The sequence below is a fragment of the Calidris pugnax genome, unplaced genomic scaffold (assembly GCF_001431845.1).
Source record: "Calidris pugnax isolate Ruff unplaced genomic scaffold, ASM143184v1 scaffold196, whole genome shotgun sequence".
In the NCBI taxonomy this organism is placed as follows: Eukaryota; Metazoa; Chordata; class Aves; order Charadriiformes; family Scolopacidae; genus Calidris; species Calidris pugnax.
The window spans coordinates 6,484,457-6,506,000 of NW_015091042.1; the positions used below are offsets into that span (position 1 = coordinate 6,484,457).

Consider the following 21,544-nt stretch of genomic DNA (forward strand, 5'->3'; position numbering starts at 1 on the left):
CTTTTTTCAGTGGTGCCCAGGGACAGGACAAGAGGAAATGGGCACAAACTTGTATATAAGAAGTTCCACCTAAACATGAGGAGGAACTTCTTCACTTTGAGGGTGGCAGAGCCCTGGAAGAGGCTGCCCAGAGAGGTGGTGGAGTCTCCTTCTCTGGAGACATTCAAACACACCTGGACACGTTCCTGTGCAACCTGCCCTGGGTGGACCTGCTCTGGCTGGGGGTTGGACTAGATGATCTCCAGAGGTCTCTTCCAACACCATACCATTGTGTGGTTCTTTGAATGACCCTTGCACAGCAAAGCAGGAAGTCAGGAGTGAAACTCGGTTCATTCATCAACTCCCATGAATGCAAAGCTGTTGTACAAACACGCAGTCGTACACACCCAGGCACTGCTGCAGGTTTCATAATGCTGTCAGATTTCCTAAAAATCTCTTCCCAAAATTTATGCAAATCTCGCACTGCAACCTGAACAGAAGAAATTAAAAAGAACACAGGCTTTTGGTTTGAGAGAGGGGTTGAAGAGATTGGCATGTGCACTTAATTGTCTGAATGGGATAGAATGAGAGGAAAGAAATGGGAGAAGGCTGAGTGAGCTATTTTCTTCATATGTCAAACCCAATGGATTGTCAAATTACAAAAGCTTTGTAAGCATCTTGTGACTGACAGAACCCAACATTTAATTACTTCAGTAGGAAATGGTATTTTGCATCATACCAACTGAAGATGGACTTCATTTCTTTGGCAGTCACCAGGTCATCACGGAAGAGCAAGAAGCTTACTAGAAGTTTATACAGCTAGTGCTTGGCAAAGTTTTAAGCCTTGCTCATTTCAAATTTTTGTCCATAAAATATGAGGAAATATCATCAAGGTTCATCAATTATTCTTATGTGCAGCTGGAAGAGTAATAGAAGGAAGAATAATGGCATCTAATCAAAGAACAGTAATGGATCTACTCCTTGCATCCCTGTTCTTGCAGAGTGTTTACCCCCAGACACTGGAAACTGAGAGGGGTGATGGAAATAATTCCAAATATTCCCTTTTTTTTGCCTTCCTGGTGACCCAGTATAAATACTGAAAAAGGAATCCAAACAATCTGCCCCAACCATTTACTCCAGTATCTCCTGTTCTTGGATGATCCCACTTGATTCTCTGGGACCACGAATCCACGAATGAGAGAAGAAACCAAATATAAAATTTTCCGATCTCCCATCACAGTGGAAAAACCTATAGCAAGTTGCCTGTGGATTACACAGACACCTCACTAACTTGCTCATTCATGTTCACATCAAGCCGCTTCACATAGCAGGAGACAAACTCAGAAAAACAACCTGAAGGCAAAAACTGAGGCTGGAAATAAACCATAGGAGAGTTAACGAGCTTTATTCCAGGCGCTGAACTTACAGCTGTGCCTGAGAACATCAGCAACAGAAACAAAATTCAGAAACCAAATATAAGATTTCAGACCTCCCATCACAGTGGAAAAACCTATAGCAAGTTGCCTGTGGATTACACAGACACCTCACTAACTTGCTCATTCATGTTCACATCAAGCCGCTTCACAAAGCAGGAGACAAACTCAGAAAAACAACCTGAAGGCAAAAACTGAGGCTGGAAGTAAAGCATAGGAGAGTTAACGAGCTTTATTCCAGGCGCTGAACTTACAGCTGTGCCTGAGAACATCAGCAACAGAAACAAAAATCACCAGATCATATGGCTTTAACAGGAAAAAAAAAAAAAGACCAATAAAAGGAAAAGACGACGGACCAAATGGCTTTAATGGCAGAGTTCAGGGAATTCTATCCTTCTATACATCTGCTTATGGATAACCTGTATTTCCAGCTGCCAAGCCAAACTGGAGGTCTGATCCCCATGTCCCCATCTCAACTGTCTGAGCCAGAAGATGAGATAAAAGCCTTCCTCTGGCTGAGCTGGGGCTGCCTCACCTGGAGGAGCAAATTTTAATTTCCGCCCAAGACCATCAAAATCTGGTAGCTTTCACTAAAAAGGCAGTCTTTTGCACACTTTCTATATTCACGTGCCACGTGCCCAATTTCTAACAAAGAAAGTAAACTGCGAAGTTTGGCATCCAACATGTTTTATGGATGTTCTTATCTTGCTGTTGCCAGACAACCTGCCTGAACTGGATGCATGCCTTTCTGTGATGCAACACAGAAAAATGAATCCTTCCCTCAGGGAACAAATTACACGAATTACAAAAGACATGATCCAAAAATATACACCTTTCTTGATAATGGAAGCAGCGTGCTTTAACCTTACCTGTGCGACAGCAAAAATGCCTTTTCAAACAAATCCATCTATTTAAAAGCAGAAAGAGGGAGGCAAACACCCAGGAAGCCAGCAATTATAAACAGATTAAAAGGAATAACCTTCTATCTTTTGTGAAGTAACTGCATTTAATGCAACTGCTGGAATTCTTATGGGACACTAAACACATCAATACGCCAAAGCAATTGACTGTTTTAAACATTCACAGATTAAAAAAATCAAACACCCTCTCGGCAACTGGTAATTTGGAATTTCTCAAGCTGCCAACAGCTACAGGAAGCCGACAGCCCAGACAGAGTCTCCGAAGAGCTGGCCCTTCTTGGTGGCCACACTTGCTGGAGGACCAGGCTGTGCTGTAGCTGGTGGCCCTGGGGCAGGGTGGCAGGTGGCCACGCAGCCTTGGACGTGACACAAGTGCCTCTGCTTAGCTAAAGAGGTCCACAAAGTCCAACTCATATCATACTATCGAAATACACCATTAAAACAGTGAATCACAGAATCATCTCTTAGCCAAGGTTGCAAAGGGCCTTTTGAATCTAAAACCAGATTCAGAATGATACCAGAAAACTGGATGCTTCCCAAAGCAAACTTCATATTTCAAGTTGCTTCTATTCCGCTCAAGGATTTTATCCTCTTTTCCTCCCGTTCCATCTTAAGATATTCAGATTGCTTATTAACCTATTTCTGACTCCACAGACCGTAAAGGCAAATGATATTCCCTATAGCAACAAGAGACATCACTTCCCAAACGATGCTGGGAAAGCGTTCAGGGTATTTTTGGTAACATTTAACATGATATGGCCAAAAGCACATGACAGAAGAGCTCTCAAAAGAGCACTTGTAGATATCAGACCTGCTCAGTAACACCTACTCGGTACAGACCAGCTTGGTTGTGCCTGAAATTTCACCTTCCCATTTTTATCAGTGCAGTTTGCAAAATATTCTGATCCGCAGCATTTCAGACTCACTTAGTGTTAAAGGATCACACAAATTTAGGTAAATGAGGAGCTGGGCCCTATGGATCCCATCAAAGTCACTTTGCTAAACACTGGTTAGAGTTAGATCCTTCTAAAAATCTAACCTGTAATGTTCTGGAGAGCTTAAAGCACATTAAATTTCTTACAACAATTGTTTGTAAGGTCAGAGAACACACAAAGAATAATATCTAAGACAAACAACACATTCAACCATCCTTCCTTACAGAAATAAATCAAAACTGCTTAAGGAAAACAGTGCTCTCGGATGAAAGATGATTCACAGCTAAGAGAAAAGGCACCCTGCATTTGAAGGGTAGTGCATTTAAACTGCAGCACAGGAATCTTTTCTTTGGCAGGGGAGTTGGAACTCGATGATCTTGGAGGTCCCTTCCAACCCAAACCATTCTATGATTTTATGATTTCAACTTTTTTATTTGAAGAAGCTATTGAAGAAACAAAGATGGTATGGCCATATAGAACCAGGGGGAAAGTCTTTGACAATGGCACCAAAAGCAAAATGGTGAGATTTTCTCTCTTCAAGATGTAGCAGCAATCAACAAAGCCAACAAAATGCCAACATGGAGAAGAAAGGGGTGGAAATGAACACAGAAAAAACCAATGGGAGGTCATCAGCTTTTGCGTATGGTCACTAGAGGTTAAGCACTGGCTTTATGGAAGTCAGGGGGAATTCCACCACTAATCCTGGCTTTATGGAAGTCCAGGGGAATTCCATCACTAAAGTCAATCAGTCGGGAGTCTGGCCTCTGCTAGTAAGAGATGCTGCAGAAATGCAAAGACTTCAGCCACAAACAACTGAGGTGGCCAACAACAAGACAAGTCCTTCTATGAAGACAGCTGAAGCAACAGATTATTATAAGTAAATAAATAACGTGAAGAAAAGTAGCAAGACTTGGGCAGTTTCACACCTTCAGAAGACGACCAGGCAGCAGGTGACTCAAGCCAGCTATTGCTGGCTGAAACACATACACTTGGATGAATTGTTTCCTGGAGGAAGCAATAAATCAGCACTCCACGGGGACACAGCGGTCTCACCAAAACCAACAAGAAATGCCTGTGGTCTCAGGAAGACTCAAGACTGAGCCACTATCAACATCCTGATCCGAAAAAACCAAAGTATTTCAGTAACTGCAGTCAGTAGCAGGGACAGTTGAGTAGATCGGAACCTAAAGCAGTTTTAAAAATACTGACTTGCCTTGAAGCATGAGAAGCAGAGAAGAAGAAACTGCAAGAGTCAGCTAGAAAAACATGTGTTTGCCTTTGCACGTGGAAGTCTACATTTGTTCCACATTCAGCAGGACCACTTCTACAAGAACCCCTGTGCAGAAAGGGATCACTGTGCCAGGCTAACACTGAGCCACAGCGAAGCCAACAGAGTTACCTTGGCTAAATAAAGCAGGGATGAGGCCAGTGACCTGGCATAGTAGGGCACTCAACTGGAAGGCCAACAAACAGTAAAAGAAAAAATAAAAATAAAAATAAAAATAAAAATAAAAATAAAAATGGGATTTTTGAGCAGATGGTGCAAATACAAGATACGATGCTCAGAGCACCCCTAACCTAGCACTCCTGGTCGGGGCAACAGTAGCTGAAAAACAGATGCTCTGTGTAGGCAGCCTTGTTTCCCATCACTGTAATCCTAAAATAATCAGATTCCAGCAAAAGACCGTCTGAGGCAGTAAGATGAGTGATGAACAAAACCTACCTGAAGGCTGAAGAGAAGAACCCTCTCAGAAGAGCACTGCTCCTCACCCAGTTTGGAATCACAGAATGCTATGGGGTTGGAAGGGACCTCTGGAGATCATCTAGTCCAACCCCCTGCCAGAGCAGCTCCACCCAGAGTAGGTTGCACAGGAACGTGTCCAGGTGGGTTTGGAATGTCTCCAGAGAAGGAGCCTCCACCACCTCTCTGGGCAGCCTCTTCCAGGCCTCTGCCACCCGGAAAGTGAAGAAGTTCCTCCTCATGTTCAGATGGAACTTCCTATGTTCAAGTTTGTGCCCATTTCCTCTTCTCCTGTCCCTGGGCACCACTGAAAAAAGACTGTCCCCATCCTCCTGACACCCACCCTTGAAGTATTTATAGGTGTTGATCAGATCCCCCCTCAGTCTTCTCTTCTCTAGATTAAAAAGACCCAAGTCCCTCAGCTTTTCCTCGAGATAGATTTTCTAGTCCCCTCATGACCTTTGTGGCCCTTCGCTGGACCCTCTCCAGCAGTTCCCTGTCCTTCTTGAACTGGGGAGCCCAGAAATGGACCCAGGACTCCAGATGGGGCCTCACTTCAGTGAGGGAAACTTGAGCAGAGTCCCAGTCTGACAAAGGAGGGCTGAGGCTGTCGTGTGTCTGAATGAGCCCAACGCCAGCAGCTGCGTAAGAACTAAATTTACCACCGCAGTCCCAGGAACGCCTGCATTTTCTGCTAAAATAAAATCTCTGGGCCATTATAGCCTATTGGAACAGAAGCTTTTTCCACTTAACTGGAGACATTTACTCATTCTCTCTCCGCATCCCTCATGCTCCAGTTCCAGTAAAATCCTGCTTGGTTTCAGAGGGTTTTTTTTATGGAAACACACAGTACTGATATTATGCGAGTCGCATTAAACAATTCACATCCCTGGGTCCTTCTGCCTCTCGCATTTATTCCTGTGACACAGAAAATGAAGTGCAGCTGCCCGAGCTCTGGCTGACCTGCTGGGGACCGCACCGCCTTCCCGCACACGTGCTGACATGGCCTTTTCTGAAGTTTATTTCCCAAGGGGAACGAGTTATAAATAAGTCTCGTATTCACAGTAAAGCTCCTGCCCTTCATTCCCGAGAGCTTTGAAGCGCGGGCGGGTTTTTGTCACAGGAAATTGCATCAAAGTTTTCCGGGAAAAAAAAAAAAAAAAAAAAGTGTATTAGCTGATAGGATTTGCTTTTGTCAAACCGCCTGTAACTTGACCCCCACCAAAGCTCGAGTTTAAAAATACAGTTTCAGTCTTCTCTACGTTCACTGCTCTAACACACTCATTATCTGCCAAAATCTGGGCATCTATGAAATCTGCATCTGCTTTGGAAGATAATAGATTAAAATACGTTTTTGTATTTTTTAAAAGTAACTTTCAGAAGCCCACAAAGAAGCTCTAAATGATTGAAGGCATTTCCGTACACCACCTGAAAATGCACAGTCAGATCTCTAGGGAGGTAGAAACCCACAAAGAACCTCAAAATGATTGCATTTCCATACACCGTCTGAAAATGCACAGTCAGATCTCTAGGGAGGCTGTTTTCTCTTGGGCTCTGTGCTTGGAATTGAGTGAGAAGCTGAAGCAATAAATAGGGGCTTCACCACAGGCTCTAGATCCAGCAGAGAGGCTTCATTTTTGAGGCAGGATCCTCAGATTGTCAGCTTTTGTACCTGGGCCATCACATCGACAAAATATTTGCTGATCATTACAACAAGGTGAGGATCCAGAACTGGAATTTCCCAATCCATGCTTCCCCCATCCCCCCAATCTATTTCTGATTCCTCTTGGTTTTGAAAATAAAAAGGAGAAAATTATCCCTAAATGTAAGTACTGTTCTTCCAGTTTGAAATGGCTACTGAAGTATTTTCTAGGAGGTTAAAGAATAAGTAACTGCCGCAGTGAAAATCCATTTTTTTTAAAGGCCAAACCCCAGAAAAGCAATATTGCCTCTCTGGACATTACAAAATGTCAAATTTCTCTCTGAGATTTTAGTTTTAAAGGGGCATTTCAGAAGGCATCTGATGAAAAAAAGGAAATATCAGACAAAGTGCAGGCATCAGATGCTGTTGAGCTGCATTTTGCAGTAATAAGGACGCAACCTGCGAGAACAACTGGCTTGTGCCCTGAAATACAGAGACATGAAAGTGTCAAGACTCAAACTAGAAGATCCTGGTCCATGTTCAGACTCTCTCAATACAAACATTTGCAAAAGGCGGGTGAATTTGCAAGAAAAGGCTAAGGGTTAGATATGGCTTTTTGCATTTTAACCCTTCGCCTCCCTGTCACCACTCCATACATAAGTGCTTCGCTTCAGGGAAGTTACAAACGTCACTGTGCTTTTCACAGGCATCCAGGAGGAAATTCATGGATGGGATTAAATAATGGGTTAGGTCAGGTAAGACCTGAGGATGGTGAGCAGGGATAGAATTGCCTAGGTTGGAAAGGACCTTCCAGGTCATCTACTCCAACCATCTTTTTTTGCGTTACAGATGAGGCACCACGGCATAAGGAATCTACAGGATTTTCAGGAAAAAAAAAAAAAAAAAGGGGGATTTGGGATTTTGGCATTTTGCACAAAAGTTGTGTGGGAACTCCTCATGGAGATACTTTGATATTTAAATTTTCCCAGCCTTAGGCCAGTGCAGAAACCCTGCTGCCCGAGCTCCCAAGCAGAGGGGCATAACTGGAGCATAGTGGTGGAACCGAAGTAAGAGGATTACATTTTCAGGAGGGACATGTTTCGGTGCGAGACGAGAGGCTTAAGGGGATTAAAAGGCAGGAGCTGCTTCGGAGAGTGACAGGGTGAAAACCAGCAAAGCCCACACGAAAACATTGCCTACAAGTAAGAATTGCCTTGTGTCCTTCGGTGGCAGAGAGATAAAGTGAGCTGAGCAGTGAATGAACCAGTGACCACATCAACTGCACCTTCACCATTCCCAACACCGTCCTAACTCACGTTGTACCCCATCTTCTGTCTCCTCGTGCCTTCTACCACCCTCATTTCTTCTCAGCTGCCTGAGATCACACATGAGCCAGCCCTTTTCTCCCTTTCTTTCTAGTATTATCTATATTGTCTTTCTCTGTATCATTCCCCGTCACCACTGGAAAACAATTTGGAAATGCTTTTTAATTCCGTGCAAGAAAAGGACGTTGGGATGCTATATAAAGGACAATGAGTTCCGTATCAAGAAAGTAAAATGGACAGAAACATAGTTGTCTTTATAAGATCTAATCCTGGGTACATAGGGGAACTCCTGTAAGCTTCAGAAAAAAAGGATTGCAATCATTTTTAAATCCATAAGGATTTTATTTTTCTGCTGGCAAACACTCCTTAAAGGTGAAGCATTGGATTCAGCTTTCAGCAAAATATGTCCTTCTAACAAATACTTAGAGAAGCGTGTAATTTTATTCCCTGAAAGATACGGAGTTAAACTCACTGAGGAGAGTTACAAACGCCGGAGGGGCTGGTATGACTGGATCATCCATCCTATCTGGATGTAATTTAGAAACCAGAAAACTGTGCCGAATTCAACCAATGCTTTCAAGCAAGAAGAGAATTCAGGAGTTGGGCTCTGCGGTGCCAAGCACCACACGTGGCAAAAGGCTGGACTTGCTTCAGAAAGCTTACAAGAAAATTTAAAGACGAGTACAGCACAAAATCTTCATGGTTGGAAAGGACCTCTGAGATCACCCAGTCCAACCATTCACACCAAAGAGACCCCCACAATCTCGGGCACTAGAGCATGCTCTGAAGTGCTCATCTACACGTTTCTTAAATACCTCCAGGGTTGGTGACTCCACCACCTCCCTGGGCAGGCTGTTGCAGTGCCTGACCACTCTTTCAATCAAGTAATTCTTCCCTCCCCTGCCACAACCTCAGACCATTTCCTCTGGTCCTGTCATTATTGCCTAGGGAAAAGAGGCCAACCTGACAACAGACATTGAGAAGGATGGATACTGGCGTAATGGGGAAAAGCTGCCAGGCATATTTATGTCAAACGTATTAAAATACAAACACACACACACGTACATATATATTAAAAAACCCCCAACCTACAAACTATATTTTGATTTCATTTCATGGAAAGAATCTGTACCAGGCAAGGCTGAATCCCAAGGGCTACCAAAAACTAAGCCAAAGAAAACCTCCCCAAAAAAGAAGTCCTTAGAATCATAGAATGGTTTGGGTTGAAAGGGACCTTAAAGATCTTTGAGTTCCAACCCCCTGCCCTGGGCAGGGACACCTCCCACCAGACCAGGTTGCTCAAAGCCCTGTCCAACCTGGCCTTGAACCCCTCCAGGGATGAAGAAGATGGATGATCATCTTTCAGTTGGTCTCCAAACTATTAAGATAAAAACAAAACTGAAAAAGAAGCCATACTGCAGGTGTCATCTGAATTTTAATGACAAGGTAATTGATATTTCATTTGCATCCCAGACAGCACCAAAGAAATTAAGATAAAAACAAAACTGAAAAAGAAGCCATACTGCAGGTGTCATCTGAATTTTAATGACAAGGTAATTGATATTCCATTTGAATACCAGACAGCATCAAAGAAGAGCAGCAAAGGTGAGGATGACCACGCAGCCAGGGCTTGGGAACCAGAAGGTTCCCTCACTATCTCCAGTCAGACCTTTGTGGCCTTGGATACAAAACCTTCCCAAAGCTGGGTTGAAAAGAAAGGGACAGAAAGTCAGAGATCACCTCTGAAAGGCGCTGACAGGTAGAGCTGGTTCATGTCTATAAATGGCAAAGAAGAGGACAACTTGCAAAAATCCTCACATTACGCTGAGAATAACTAAATTCTCTTCCACTGCTGGTCAGGAGCTCGTGTTTCCTCCTTGTTAAATTCACACTTCTTGATATCGCAAATGCTCTGGTTTTATTTCAAATATATCTGTGTTCACCTTTCTTTTCCTTTCAGTGAAAAACATGTTAACATCTTCCCCGGGGTCAGACATGTGAGAAGGCTTCTGACTTGTGCTTCCGCAAATCCAAAGCAGCTGCTACATGGCACGGCAGAGCAGAAGTGAAAACTCTTCTAAATAAAAAGCAGAAGAGTGAAAAGGGGAAAGGAGGAAAGAGAAAGTAATAAGCAATATAACCTCCAATAAAACTGAGGAGGAAGAAAACAAAAGAAGCAATCCCCCTCTCTGCCTAGCTTGTTTTGTTTTGTTTTAGTGGCAAGATGACTCTTAAATTTCCTTGTTGAATTTTGGATGAGAAATGTAGGTCTTCTGATGACAGACAATTTGCAGAAACCATTAAGTATGGTTTGAAGTCTCAAGAAAAAGTACAGTGAAGGTCCTGCTTCACATGTTTCTTTGTGGGCTAGGGGAGAACATCTAATGGCAGAAGAGAATGAGGAATTCCCTTTCCAACCATACCCACCCAGGGAACGTCCCTGTCCCTGTTGGACCTTGCCCGCTTTCGAGATAAGGGGCTGCAGAAAAGGGACTGTTCATCCATCTGATGGCTGCTGCACCTCACACATCCTTTGGCAAAGGAACCTCAACTCCCACCACGAAGTCTCTTCCAGTGGTTATCTGCCATAATATTATGGTGAGTTCGTAGAATACGTGGAGTTTCTTGATTATAAGAAATTAACATGTCGTTTAAAAACATACGAGACAGAAATCCGCCTTTGGGTCTTTCTTTTTTTAAAAAGGCTACTTTTGTTTTATTTCTTGAGTTATCACCTGCATTGCTTTATGCCAGTTCCTCTCCATCAGGGACAGTGAACCCTGGCTAACCCGACGACAAGTCTTAACCTGAGCTTTGAAAGGGCTTTGCCTCAATAGAGCTGAGAGAAACAGAGAAGAAAAAGAATGGTTTATAGAGAACAATTCAGCTTGTGATGAGCTAGAAATTTCATTATCTGTAACATACGCAACACCGGTGCTTACAGTTTATTAGGAGGACTGATGTCCTCTTATTTTTAAATAACCTACGTACTGGGTAGGTTAAGGCTGCCTCAGGAACTGGCACCACTCTTCAACTCCCCACTTAACATATCATTTTTTGAACCGAAGAGAAAATGCCTAATCTATAATTAAAACTTGAATAGGGCTGTAATTCTTTTAAATGTCACAGGTATGCCATGAAAAAACATGGTGCAAAAGCAACTTATATCCACAAAAAAACCTCCCTGTCTCGCACAGCCATATTACATAAAACATCCTAGCTTTCCAGTTAAAAGAAGCTTTATGGACAGAGAGAGATCTTCTTAGATCTTCTTTTGCCTGTCTACAGTGTGTTTGCCATTTGAGTATAAGAAATTGTGACAAATGAGGAGCCTTCAAAGCACAGCTCGGGTTTTTGACTCTCTTACCGTTCCAGCCATAAGAAAAACAAAATGATAAGAAGTCTTTTCATTGTGAAAATGCTCCCAGTTGAAATACGCAGGCAGCCTGAAACAGCTGGTCAAGTGGGGGCAAGCCACACAGCTAAAATGCTGATGTGGCGACGACGGAGTATGGTCACAACAACTTGTCACCAAAGGTCATTACTTTAAGGTTGACAAAAACCAACAGGGACAGTTCTAGACAGCAGCTCCCAAGCTTTCCCATGCACAAAGCCATCCCAGGGACATTGACTGCAGCTTGCATTGTAATTTCTTCATTTAAGAGCTTCTGCCCAATTGTAGTAACTCCAAGAGAGGACAAGACAGACAATCGCCAAGTCAACTCCCGCTCCGACCCCTGAAGTCAAGAGACTAATCTGACCTGAAACGAAGGATACTTTTTAGGGAGAACAGCATACATGAAGACCAGAGTGGGTGCAGGGCCACAATTATGGGAGAGGGAAGTACTAAAACCGAAAAATTTAGCAGAAGCATAGATCCTGCATAAAGCAGAGAAAACAGAGGGATTATTACTCTAACCCCGATGGCCCAGCCTGGATTTGAAAGCAGAGCTGATGCCTCAAATAGCCTAAGGTATTACATCTGGTTCTTCAAACTAATCTGACCCCTTTGAGACAGACAAGTGCTTCCTTGGGAAGAGCGTTGTTGCATTTCAAAGTCCTAATGTCAACCACTGACTGTCAATCGAGATAAAACAAGCACCCCAATGAGTCATAAAACACTAATTTTCCATTAGCCAGCAAGAGAGAAACCGATGACAAGAAACAACAACAAAATTAGCTGTTAACAGAAACCAGATGGAATGGCAAAAAACTATTCAAAGAAAACTATTTACTTAATATCAAGAGAAAGAAATAACAGTGTGTAGTAACCACAAAACGTCTCAACATGGAGACCAACCAACCATCAAGGTCAACCTAAGGAGCTTAAATTGGTTGGTTTTGAGATTGCTTCCTGTTACGCTAGGCTAAGCTGGGAACTTGACATTAAATTAGAAAGAAAGGGAAAAAAAATATATCCCCAAACAAGAGAAACACAAACCCCCACATTGAACGTGCAGAAACAAGGCCCTGGAAGAATATTTTAAGGACATTTCTTCCTCTTCCTAACACATTCCTGCCACCTCAGTGCCACCTCTTCTTTTGAACTACCAATTTCTATCACTGAAGAGCTTCAGATTCACTGTTACTAAAAAAAAAATAAAAAATAAATTAAAGTGAAAGATTCACGTCTCCACAGTCCACACTCCATGCTACTGGCTCTAGTACTCAGAAGCCAAACTGTTCCCCACTTTTTAAACAACTACAATCCAGTTTGCTCAACATCTGATACACAAAAACCAACGTGACTCAAGTTTCAAAATCATGAAATTAGCTTAAAATTCATAAAACGCATGCGCACGTCCCCAGTCACAGAGACTGAGTGCACCAAAATACACATGATAAAAATAAGTCAGCAAGACTGCCTGGTAACTGCAAGAGACGGGAAGAAAATTGTAAAAATACATGTTTCAAGCATTAGTTTAAAAAAAAAATAAATGAATAAGATTAAAAGAAAAAACAAAACAAAAGGAACTTTTATCTTCCTAACCTTTTCTTCAGTTACAGGCAGGAAAGATGCATGAGTATATGGTGCTTCCATGCTCAAGCCAGAGATCACAAAATTACCATTTCTTTTAACATAATCACCGCATTATTTCAGTACCACTGCTGGAATTTTGCTTTTGAAAGTGTTACATCTGAGGAGGAAGCAACAGAGTGTTTTTTTTTTTTTACTTTTTGGCTGGAGAGTGGGGATTTGGGTTTTTGTTTGGTTGTTTTTGTTGACCTTTTTTCTTTACTGGGACTGAAATTCAGGTTTGGTTTTTTTCACTAAATAGAGGTGTCATTCGTAGAGAAAGGGCTGACTGAGGTTATCACCCAACTAATAGGTGGAAGTCATCCTGTCCTTTGCCACAAGCCAAAATGGAGAAACAGGATGAGACAAAGCGTGGTGGTGGTGGGAATAATCCAGCCAGTCTTTCAGCCCCCTCTCCCAATGCCCCTCTACAGTCCTTCACCTTCCCTGAGACAATAAGCTCTTTGGAGCACACTCCGCATCTTTAGGCACTTCTGGACAGCTTTACAGCATCCTTCTGGTGTCTGCAGATAACAACCAAATAAGAGAACTTGGAAGAAACAGCATCTGTGGATTTTCTGCGTCCAGCTGTAGGATGAAAGGCTTGAGTTGGGCTCTTCTCATTTCCTCATGGCTAACCTCACAAAGAAAGCATATTAATTTAATTAATCCAAATGAATGAAAAATTATTCACTACTAAGCAGGAGACGAAGTTCAGGGAAGGGTATTTTAACTCATTTCAAGAAGGGCAACTCCCAGGCAGAGCCTGTGAAGCCACACTGGGGGAGAAAACTGCTAACCTCCTTCAAACCCATCGTGGAACTGCTCTTGGGAGAGGCTAAATCACTTTGGTGAGAGTAAAAGGTGACACGAACCTCACAGGTTTTGCTCCTGAGAGAGGCAGAGGGACTTTACAGCACTGACTGAAGAAAAGTAGCTCTCTGAAGACCTGACTCATTAAATCCTCATTTCTAAGGCCACTGGCAAAGGCATTGATTTCTTGGCTGCTCTTGATCCCCTCAATCTAAGCCGTGAAGGTTCCCACACACCTCTAATGGCCACTGAGCAAATATATTTGGCAACACTAGTTATTTGGTGAGGTAATAAAACGATGCCAGGAAAGTCCCTCCTCATGGCCTTTGTCTTTCATCCATGTAGAGCAGACAGATGCGACAGGGATGTTGCCAACAAAGAAACGTACGGATTTCAAGGCACATGACAAAAGAGTATTTTTAGCAAACGCAACCGTAAGAAAGACGTAGCTTTGGCAACAAGTGGAAAGAATCTTTAAGCGAAAACAACGTGCCCAGAATTGATGTTTAACAAAAATTAAACCCCAATGTCAAAAACACATCAAGAAGAGACATGAAAGGGAAGGAGAGGAAGCCACAAAGAGACATCAAAAAGTAGAGGAGGTGGGAAGAACAGCATCATCTGAAATTCTCTCTGTTCTTTACAGATTTACGATTGTTAAGGATCTAGACAGAAAAGATTTCTCTATTTTCTTTTTTTTTTTTTCCTTTGTGTATCTTGTTTTTCTCAGCAACTCAACGTAATAGTAACTTAGCAAAGTTTAGCCATGCTCTGTGGCTCTGACTGAACCGTCTGTTGACAGTTGCCTGGTTTTGCTCTTCTCCCAATGCTCTTCTCACACTGTCACGTCCTGGCAGGGTTTCACCATTTCCACAGGAGCTGACAGGACTCCTGCTCTTCCCAAACATTTGCAGTCCACTGATGTGGCTCAGAGTGAAGGAGCCTACGTGGCATGGGAAGCATTATTAAGAAATCCAGAAGGTACAGCTTGGTAGCTACCACGATGCGTTTGACAGAGACATAATTCTCTGTCAAACCATTCTTACTGGAAAACCTCTAGCAATAAGCATCACCTCCTAAAAAGTTACTACCAGCCACCCTTACTGAAAGCCATGGGGGAAATTTATCTTTTTTAAGAAGAAAAGTGTGGCCAGAAAGCAGCGTAGTTGAGTAATATTCACAAAAAGATGGCAAATTATGCTGACCAGAATCACCAATATTAATGAGGGCCAGGCTGAATCTATCACTGAGTCAGGAAGATGTGTTTATGTTTTCATCGTTGTTTTTTGTGTCCTCCTTAGGCAAACCACTTCAATTTATATTTCAGTTCCTTAAGGGTAAAACGGAGCAAGCAAAACATTTTCTTGTCATGCTCAATTTTTTAGACTGAAGGTTTTGAGATGGAAGATGGGCTTTTTCCTACGTATCTACAGTACCTAATACCTAGTAAAACAGGACATAACACGGGGAGGTCTTCAGTGCTGATGGGGGAAATTTTTGCCTCAGGTGGTTTTGGACACTCGAAGTGTTATTGGGGTTCAGAAAAAGCTGTCGGAGAGATTAGCAGGAACAGGAATCTATTGGGAACTATTAAATGCTAACACAAAAGAGTCCTTGAGCTATAAATCAGTGAAGGCTGGGAGGGCTTTCTTGGGAGGCATCACTACATGCTTGATGATGTGCTTACTTTTAGATATATTGCATAATTACATGCCTGTTTTTACACTGGTCCCCAAGCATCTCCTGTTGCCTGCTGCCACAAAGGGCTCTGATCCCTGGGGAGGTCTTCAATGCTGATGGGGGAAAATTTTGCCTCGGGTGGTTTTGGACGCTCAAGGTTTTATTTGGGTTCAGAAAAAGCTGTTGGAGAGATTAGCAGGAACAGGAATGTATTGGGAACTATTAAATGCTAACACAAAAGAGTCCTTGAGCTATAAACCAGTGAAGGCTGGGAGGGCTTTCTTGGGAGGCATCACTATATGCTTGATGATGTGCTTACTTTTAGATATATTGCATAATTACATGCCTGTTTTTACACTGGTCCCCAAGCATCTCCTGTTGCCTGCTGCCACAAAGGGCTCTGATCCCACCAATTCTCATGTTCTCAGTTCTCATTGTGATCTTGGCTTTGCTGACAACTGGAGCATTCCCGTTATCCTGAGTGTAAGGGGAGGTTGGGTCTTTGAGTCAGTTCCCAGGAAGCATCAACGTTCATGAGATACGCATTTAGTGCTGCAGGTTTCAAGAAAACATTATTTCTTACTCCTGTATAAGAGACTGTTGTCTCCAGAAACTGAGTGTAGACCTTAGTAAAAATAGCTAAATTGGAAAAAAAACAATTCATGAACAGGAAGGGAACAGGGAAAAAGAAAAGATGCCACCACTGCCTGAAATACCTACAGTGCAGGGACCCAGTCAGATGAAGCTACCCTAGGATGACCCTATAGAGTGGACAGTGCTCCCCTAAACAAAATAAAATCAGATTCCCCAAATCCCAGACTGCAGTAGTTGCTGTCAGTTCCTTCCTGACCTCCGCGTCCTCAGTGCTTCCATGCTGCCAACCTTCACCAGCTTCACACAAGCTCCTCCAGAAGCCCAGGAGAGGCACAATGGCCGCAGCCCTCTCCAGAGTTCAACACGGCGGTGGTGTGACTGGGAGAGGTCCAACTGGCCTCTCCGTAGTCATGGTTTTGTATCCAAGCCCAAGGTCATAAGCATCGTTTACAAACGCCAACGTTTACAAACTGTGTTGAAATGTCTCTCTGTTAGCTTTAGGCTCGGATGTTGTGTGTGTCTACAATCACCCCACCTTCAAGATTGTTCTCAAAACATCGCTGAAAGGCAAATATACAACCAGGGAGCTCCAAAGCATAACTGCAACGACACACTACCACGTATTGTGCACAAAACCTTCCAAAACACCCAAACACCACCACTTCACCTCCAAGCTGTTAATTTGCTTTTACTTTAATGTGAGTGCACACAAAAAATGAGACCAAATCAGAGCCAAGATAGCATGTCACTGAGCCCTGTGCCCGAGACTGGCTCAAAGGGAGGTGGTGCTTGGGTTGGAACATCTCCACACTAATGTGCTCGCACAGTCTTTGCTTGGGCTTGCCCATATCAGCAGTCAAGTCAATACCTGGAGTCAATCCACATAGGTACATAAGGTTGTCTGATACGATAGAATGGTTTGGGTTGGAAGGGACCTTAAAGGTCATCCAGTTCCCACCCCCTGCCCTGGGCAGGGACACCTCCCACCAGACCAGGTTGCTCCAAGCCCCATCCAGCCTGGCCTTGAACCCCTCCAGGGATGGGGCAGCCACAGCTTCTCTGGGCAGCCTGTTCCAGTGTCTCACCACCCTCACAGCAAAGAATTTCTTCTTAGTATCTAATCTCAATCTCCCTTCATTCAGTTTAAAACCATTACCCCTTGTCCTATGGCTCCGCTCCCTGATCAAGAGTCCCTCCCCATCTCTCCTGGAGCCCCTTTAGGGACTGGAAGGGGCTGTAAGGTCTCCCCGAAGCCTTCTCTTCTCCAGGCTGAACATCCCCAACTCTCTCAGCCTGTCCTCACAGCAGAGGTGTGTCTGTCTCCACCAGCTCTTACACAGGGTCACTTCCCTGCTGGAAGGTTTGCATTTCTGCCCACCCTGCAGTCATTTCCAGGAGGAAGGAGAGGATGGACAACATGGTTTCAATCCTTCCTGCTCAGGTATCATGGTATCAGTGCATCCTCTGCCTTTTGGACAACGAGATGCAAAGGTTTGGGGAGGCTACAAAATCAGAATCAGGAACACACAGTAATACCTGCTCCAAACCAGTTTTACATCATTTGTCTTCACGAGCAATCTGCTTGCAGCCCCACCACTGCTCACCATTAAGCATACTGGGAGACAGCCTGGAGGCAGAAGGCCCTGAACTGAAAAGATGTTCATTTTGCAGTACTGTAAAACTTGACTTTCCATTTGAATTTATTCTTCAGGTATTTTTTAAGTTGAAAAAAAGAAACCCAACGAAACAAACCCAAACTTACATCTGTTCTCACCACAGACTTACCTTTAAAATTCCTTATCAGCTGAGAAATAAAAAACCCCTGAACTTTCTCCACTGCTTGATAGGTCCTACAAAGAGGCAACCACACTCAGCCTTCCCTGTTTTTTACTACTTTTCCCAGGGACATCACAGCTGCAGCCATTTCATTTAAATGTTCTTACAATAGGATGCTGCCTTTATATCATAGAACTGGATAATAACTCCTTTTCATTCTCTTTAATATCAGCATAAGCACACTCTTCATTTCGGTTTGTATCATTTCTTGCTGCTTCCAAATACTGAATATTTTAATTGTATTTCTGACTCCACTAATAGGATACTTCAATATTCTATTACAAAGAGACACTGAGGCAGGAGATAAAGCTGGAAAGGAGTTTTATCAAATAAGTCTCAGTCCTGTTGCCTGTCTCAGTCTGAACACAGAGAATCACGTTTCCTGTTCTGGTCTGATTCCAGCTCTTCACAATGATCTACAGAAAAATAACCAAAAATTGGATTTCTGCCCTTTTTTCCCCCTTATTCATTAGCTGGGTTTTTTTGGGGTGGGTTTTGTTTTTTTTTTTGTTCAGTGCAAACTCTTACTTTCCTGGATCTGTAAGCAGTGCCTGAAGTGCTCTGCTCAGCCCAAGTATTTTCCTCACTCTTGGCTGATGAAGCAAATCTTTAAGAATTTGTGTAGAGGTTTTGATCCAAAACCTTTCCCAGACACGTAAATGTTCCTTATTTTTTGCTATTATTATTAATCATGTCTGAATTTAAAAAAAAAAAATGTAAACACCAGAATAAAACTCCTCTCCCCTGAAGCGGGTTGGTATGTTCTAGAGCATCATAGTCCATCCAGGTCCCTCATGCTTCAGCTGCACAAGGATTTTGAGGAATTTCTGAAGGATGGGCATAAGCCTGAGGGCTTTCAGATGGCACATCAAAGATGACGCTCTTACATGGGCCCAAATCGCTCCCAATCTCCTCTGTGCCAATAAGGCCATCATTGCTGGTTTGTGCTACAGTGACAGTATTAAATCTTATTTGATTATTAAAAAAAATAATAAATCAGCTGAGTGGGTGGCGAGAGGGGCCGAGTACAGACAAAATCTGAATGTGGGTAGTTGAAAAAGAGTAACACAGAGATGCTTTTAGAATTTTAAACCATCAACGCATCAGCTCAATACATTAAAAGTGCAGAAATAACTCTTCCTTCCCTAGGTCCTGATGACTAGAAACCACAGCTCTGGACTCCTGGTGTAACTGAGTAGTGAAGCAGCAAAATACACTTTGACGTTTAAAAATAGGTAAATAAAAATCTTACAGTTTAAATCACATAATCCCAAATCCACTTCTTAATTCCACTGACTTCAATCAAGTAACTGAATGTGCGGGACCTCGCAAGTCTAATAAAATCAGATAAAGAATCCTGCTATTGAGCTTCCATGGAACAAGGATCTTATGCACTGAAAGGCCATACAGTCTGTCCTAAAAGAGTTTTGGCCTGTCACCTCTCTATCTCATGACAAATATTGAAGCATCTGCAAAATTCAAGTAGGAGATTAATTTTCGCTGTTCGTACAGCATATAAATTTCAAATACTTTAACACATGAAGTCAAAAGGAGCTTTCTGAGTGTTTTAAAATGTCAACAATTCAAGTTATTCAGGACTCCCCAAAGTGCTGGTGTGTCCTCCACTACCCCCAGCCCCAAAGCTACAGGCTGAGTGTGTGTGAGACAAAATATTGTCACTTCCAGTTGTTAGTAAAAGGAAAATATACTAAATATCATACTCCTGTGTACACACAAATTCTATTTAGGTGATCAAGTCATCTTGGAAGGCGACGCAGTGGCAGGCAGTGTACATTTAAGCTTGCAAAAGCACGTGATCATTAATCTCCTCCTGGGGGATTTCACATAAAGCTGACAATTTCGGCTTCCACCAGTAACGCTTATTTACTAAACCCTGGATTGGACTTAAAGCTCCCGTTTTTCAAAGAAAACAATTTGTCTGTACAGCAAAGCACCGCTTCGTCCTCGTTGTCTAGCAGGGACTCTCTGCTTTTTGCACTTTTAAGTTTGGGGTTTTTAGCAGCCCACCTAAATAAATAAAGAAATAAATAAATTCCTCCCCCCCACCCCCCAAAGTGACACAAAATCCCCCAAATAGGGCAGGAGGCAGGACGCTGCAGGGCAGTTCAGAGCCAGAAGCAGGGTACAGACTTAAAACACACAAAGCAAATAACATTTGGACATTTTTTGCCAAATGAGATTACAGGTTTGTGTTCCTCCCTCTCTCACCCATGCACAGCCCCGCACATTACAAGAGCAAAAAACGCTCAGGGAACAGAACAAAGACCCTTTGTTGTTGTTCCATAAGGTTTTGCAAAATCCCCTTCTTTGTCTAAAAACTGAACTAATAGTGTTGCTCCAGCCCCTGATGATCTATATATACAAAGCTGGTACAGAGCAGGAATATAGATTTCTGTTAGAAGGACTGATAACATTTGAAAATACAGACAAGCTTTTGAGAACGCAAGCCCCAATTTACAAGCATCTCTATTCAGAAAATTAAAACAAAAGTAGTAAATAGTGCAGCCATTGAAATGCACACACTCTGAAAGGACACAATTGGAGCTTAAAGCTTATCGCACCCAGCTGTGTTTGAACAGATCTCTTATGGTTACCTCCCCCCTGAATAAAAGTGCTAATACCAATACAATTTAAAAGCCAGTTTAAAATCAAAGCAACTACAAAAATTTTCCCCAAACCAGCAAGTTCTCGCTCTGCTTTTAATCCCCAGCGCCTTCCGAAGGATGGTGGTGTGAATGAAGGAAAGGTGCTTAAAAGAAAAAAAAAATGAAAAAAATCAGATTCACAAAATTAAATAAATAAAAAATATATCAGCTTCACAATTAGAACTGGACAAAGTATCACCCCAAGAAGGATGGCTCACGCAGCACCCTAACAAGGAGCCTCTCCTGACAGCCTGGCCACACAGACATATTTATTTTGCTGGGCTTAACAGCATCCCTACAAGGAACCGAGCCGCTCTGCTGACAAGGCATTCTCCTACCTGAAGCTTCATTTTCCAGCAGGAATGCATGTGTGTATCCTCAGAGGAGCTTCCCCTGGTTGCATGACTTCTGTTATCCAGCCTAAAGAGAGGGAGCTGTGTGAGCAGAGCTGCTGGCTGCCCTACATTCGCCGGCAGACGAGGAGAAAGAGTTGGTGCTGCACTTGCCTGGGCTTGTTTAAGCCCCCCCTAAATATCAGACTAGTGGAGCTCAAACTAGACTAACTACTTCCTCCAGCTGATCCCAGCGAAAAGAGCTGGTGATGAATAATGCATGAGAGCTCCTACCAACACGCTCCATCCCTTGCAGCAGCTGATGTCCACCTCTCCTCCCTTCCCAAAAGCAACCCCTAGCAATTTTTGTGCCATGAAGCATAAAAATTCTCCTGATGTCCAAAGAGCAAGGAGGATGTCCCTCCCAGATCCATTTTCTTTCCCCTGCTCAATAGTCAAATCAATAGACCTAGTGATTTTCCCTATTTCTTTTTTTTTTTTTTTTTAAATATAAAAATCTGTGCAGCCAGAAGTCAGTATCTCTGGACTACACAACACCAGTCAATGCAGTTGCTTGGTAATTAATTTTTCTTTTTCCTAAGGGCTGTGATGCAAGAGAAGCTGTGTAAAG

The 21,544-nt window shown here is 42.9% G+C and overlaps 1 protein-coding gene across 3 annotated transcripts in view; it reads right to left on the reverse strand.

The window, feature by feature from the left end:
* Positions 1–21,544, reverse strand: part of MARCH8 (membrane associated ring-CH-type finger 8) — a 77,409-nt gene that overhangs the window by 38,184 nt on the left and 17,681 nt on the right. The window contains exon 1 of one of the 3 annotated variants that reach the window (XM_014956296.1): positions 20,920–21,298. The exons of the other annotated variants lie outside the window; for them this stretch is intronic. Within the exon in view, the coding sequence (XP_014811782.1) occupies positions 20,920–20,949 (30 nt within the window). The 5' untranslated portion in view covers positions 20,950–21,298. Of the gene's footprint in view, positions 1–20,919; positions 21,299–21,544 lie in introns of those variants that run through there. 3 annotated transcript variants of the gene reach the window in all.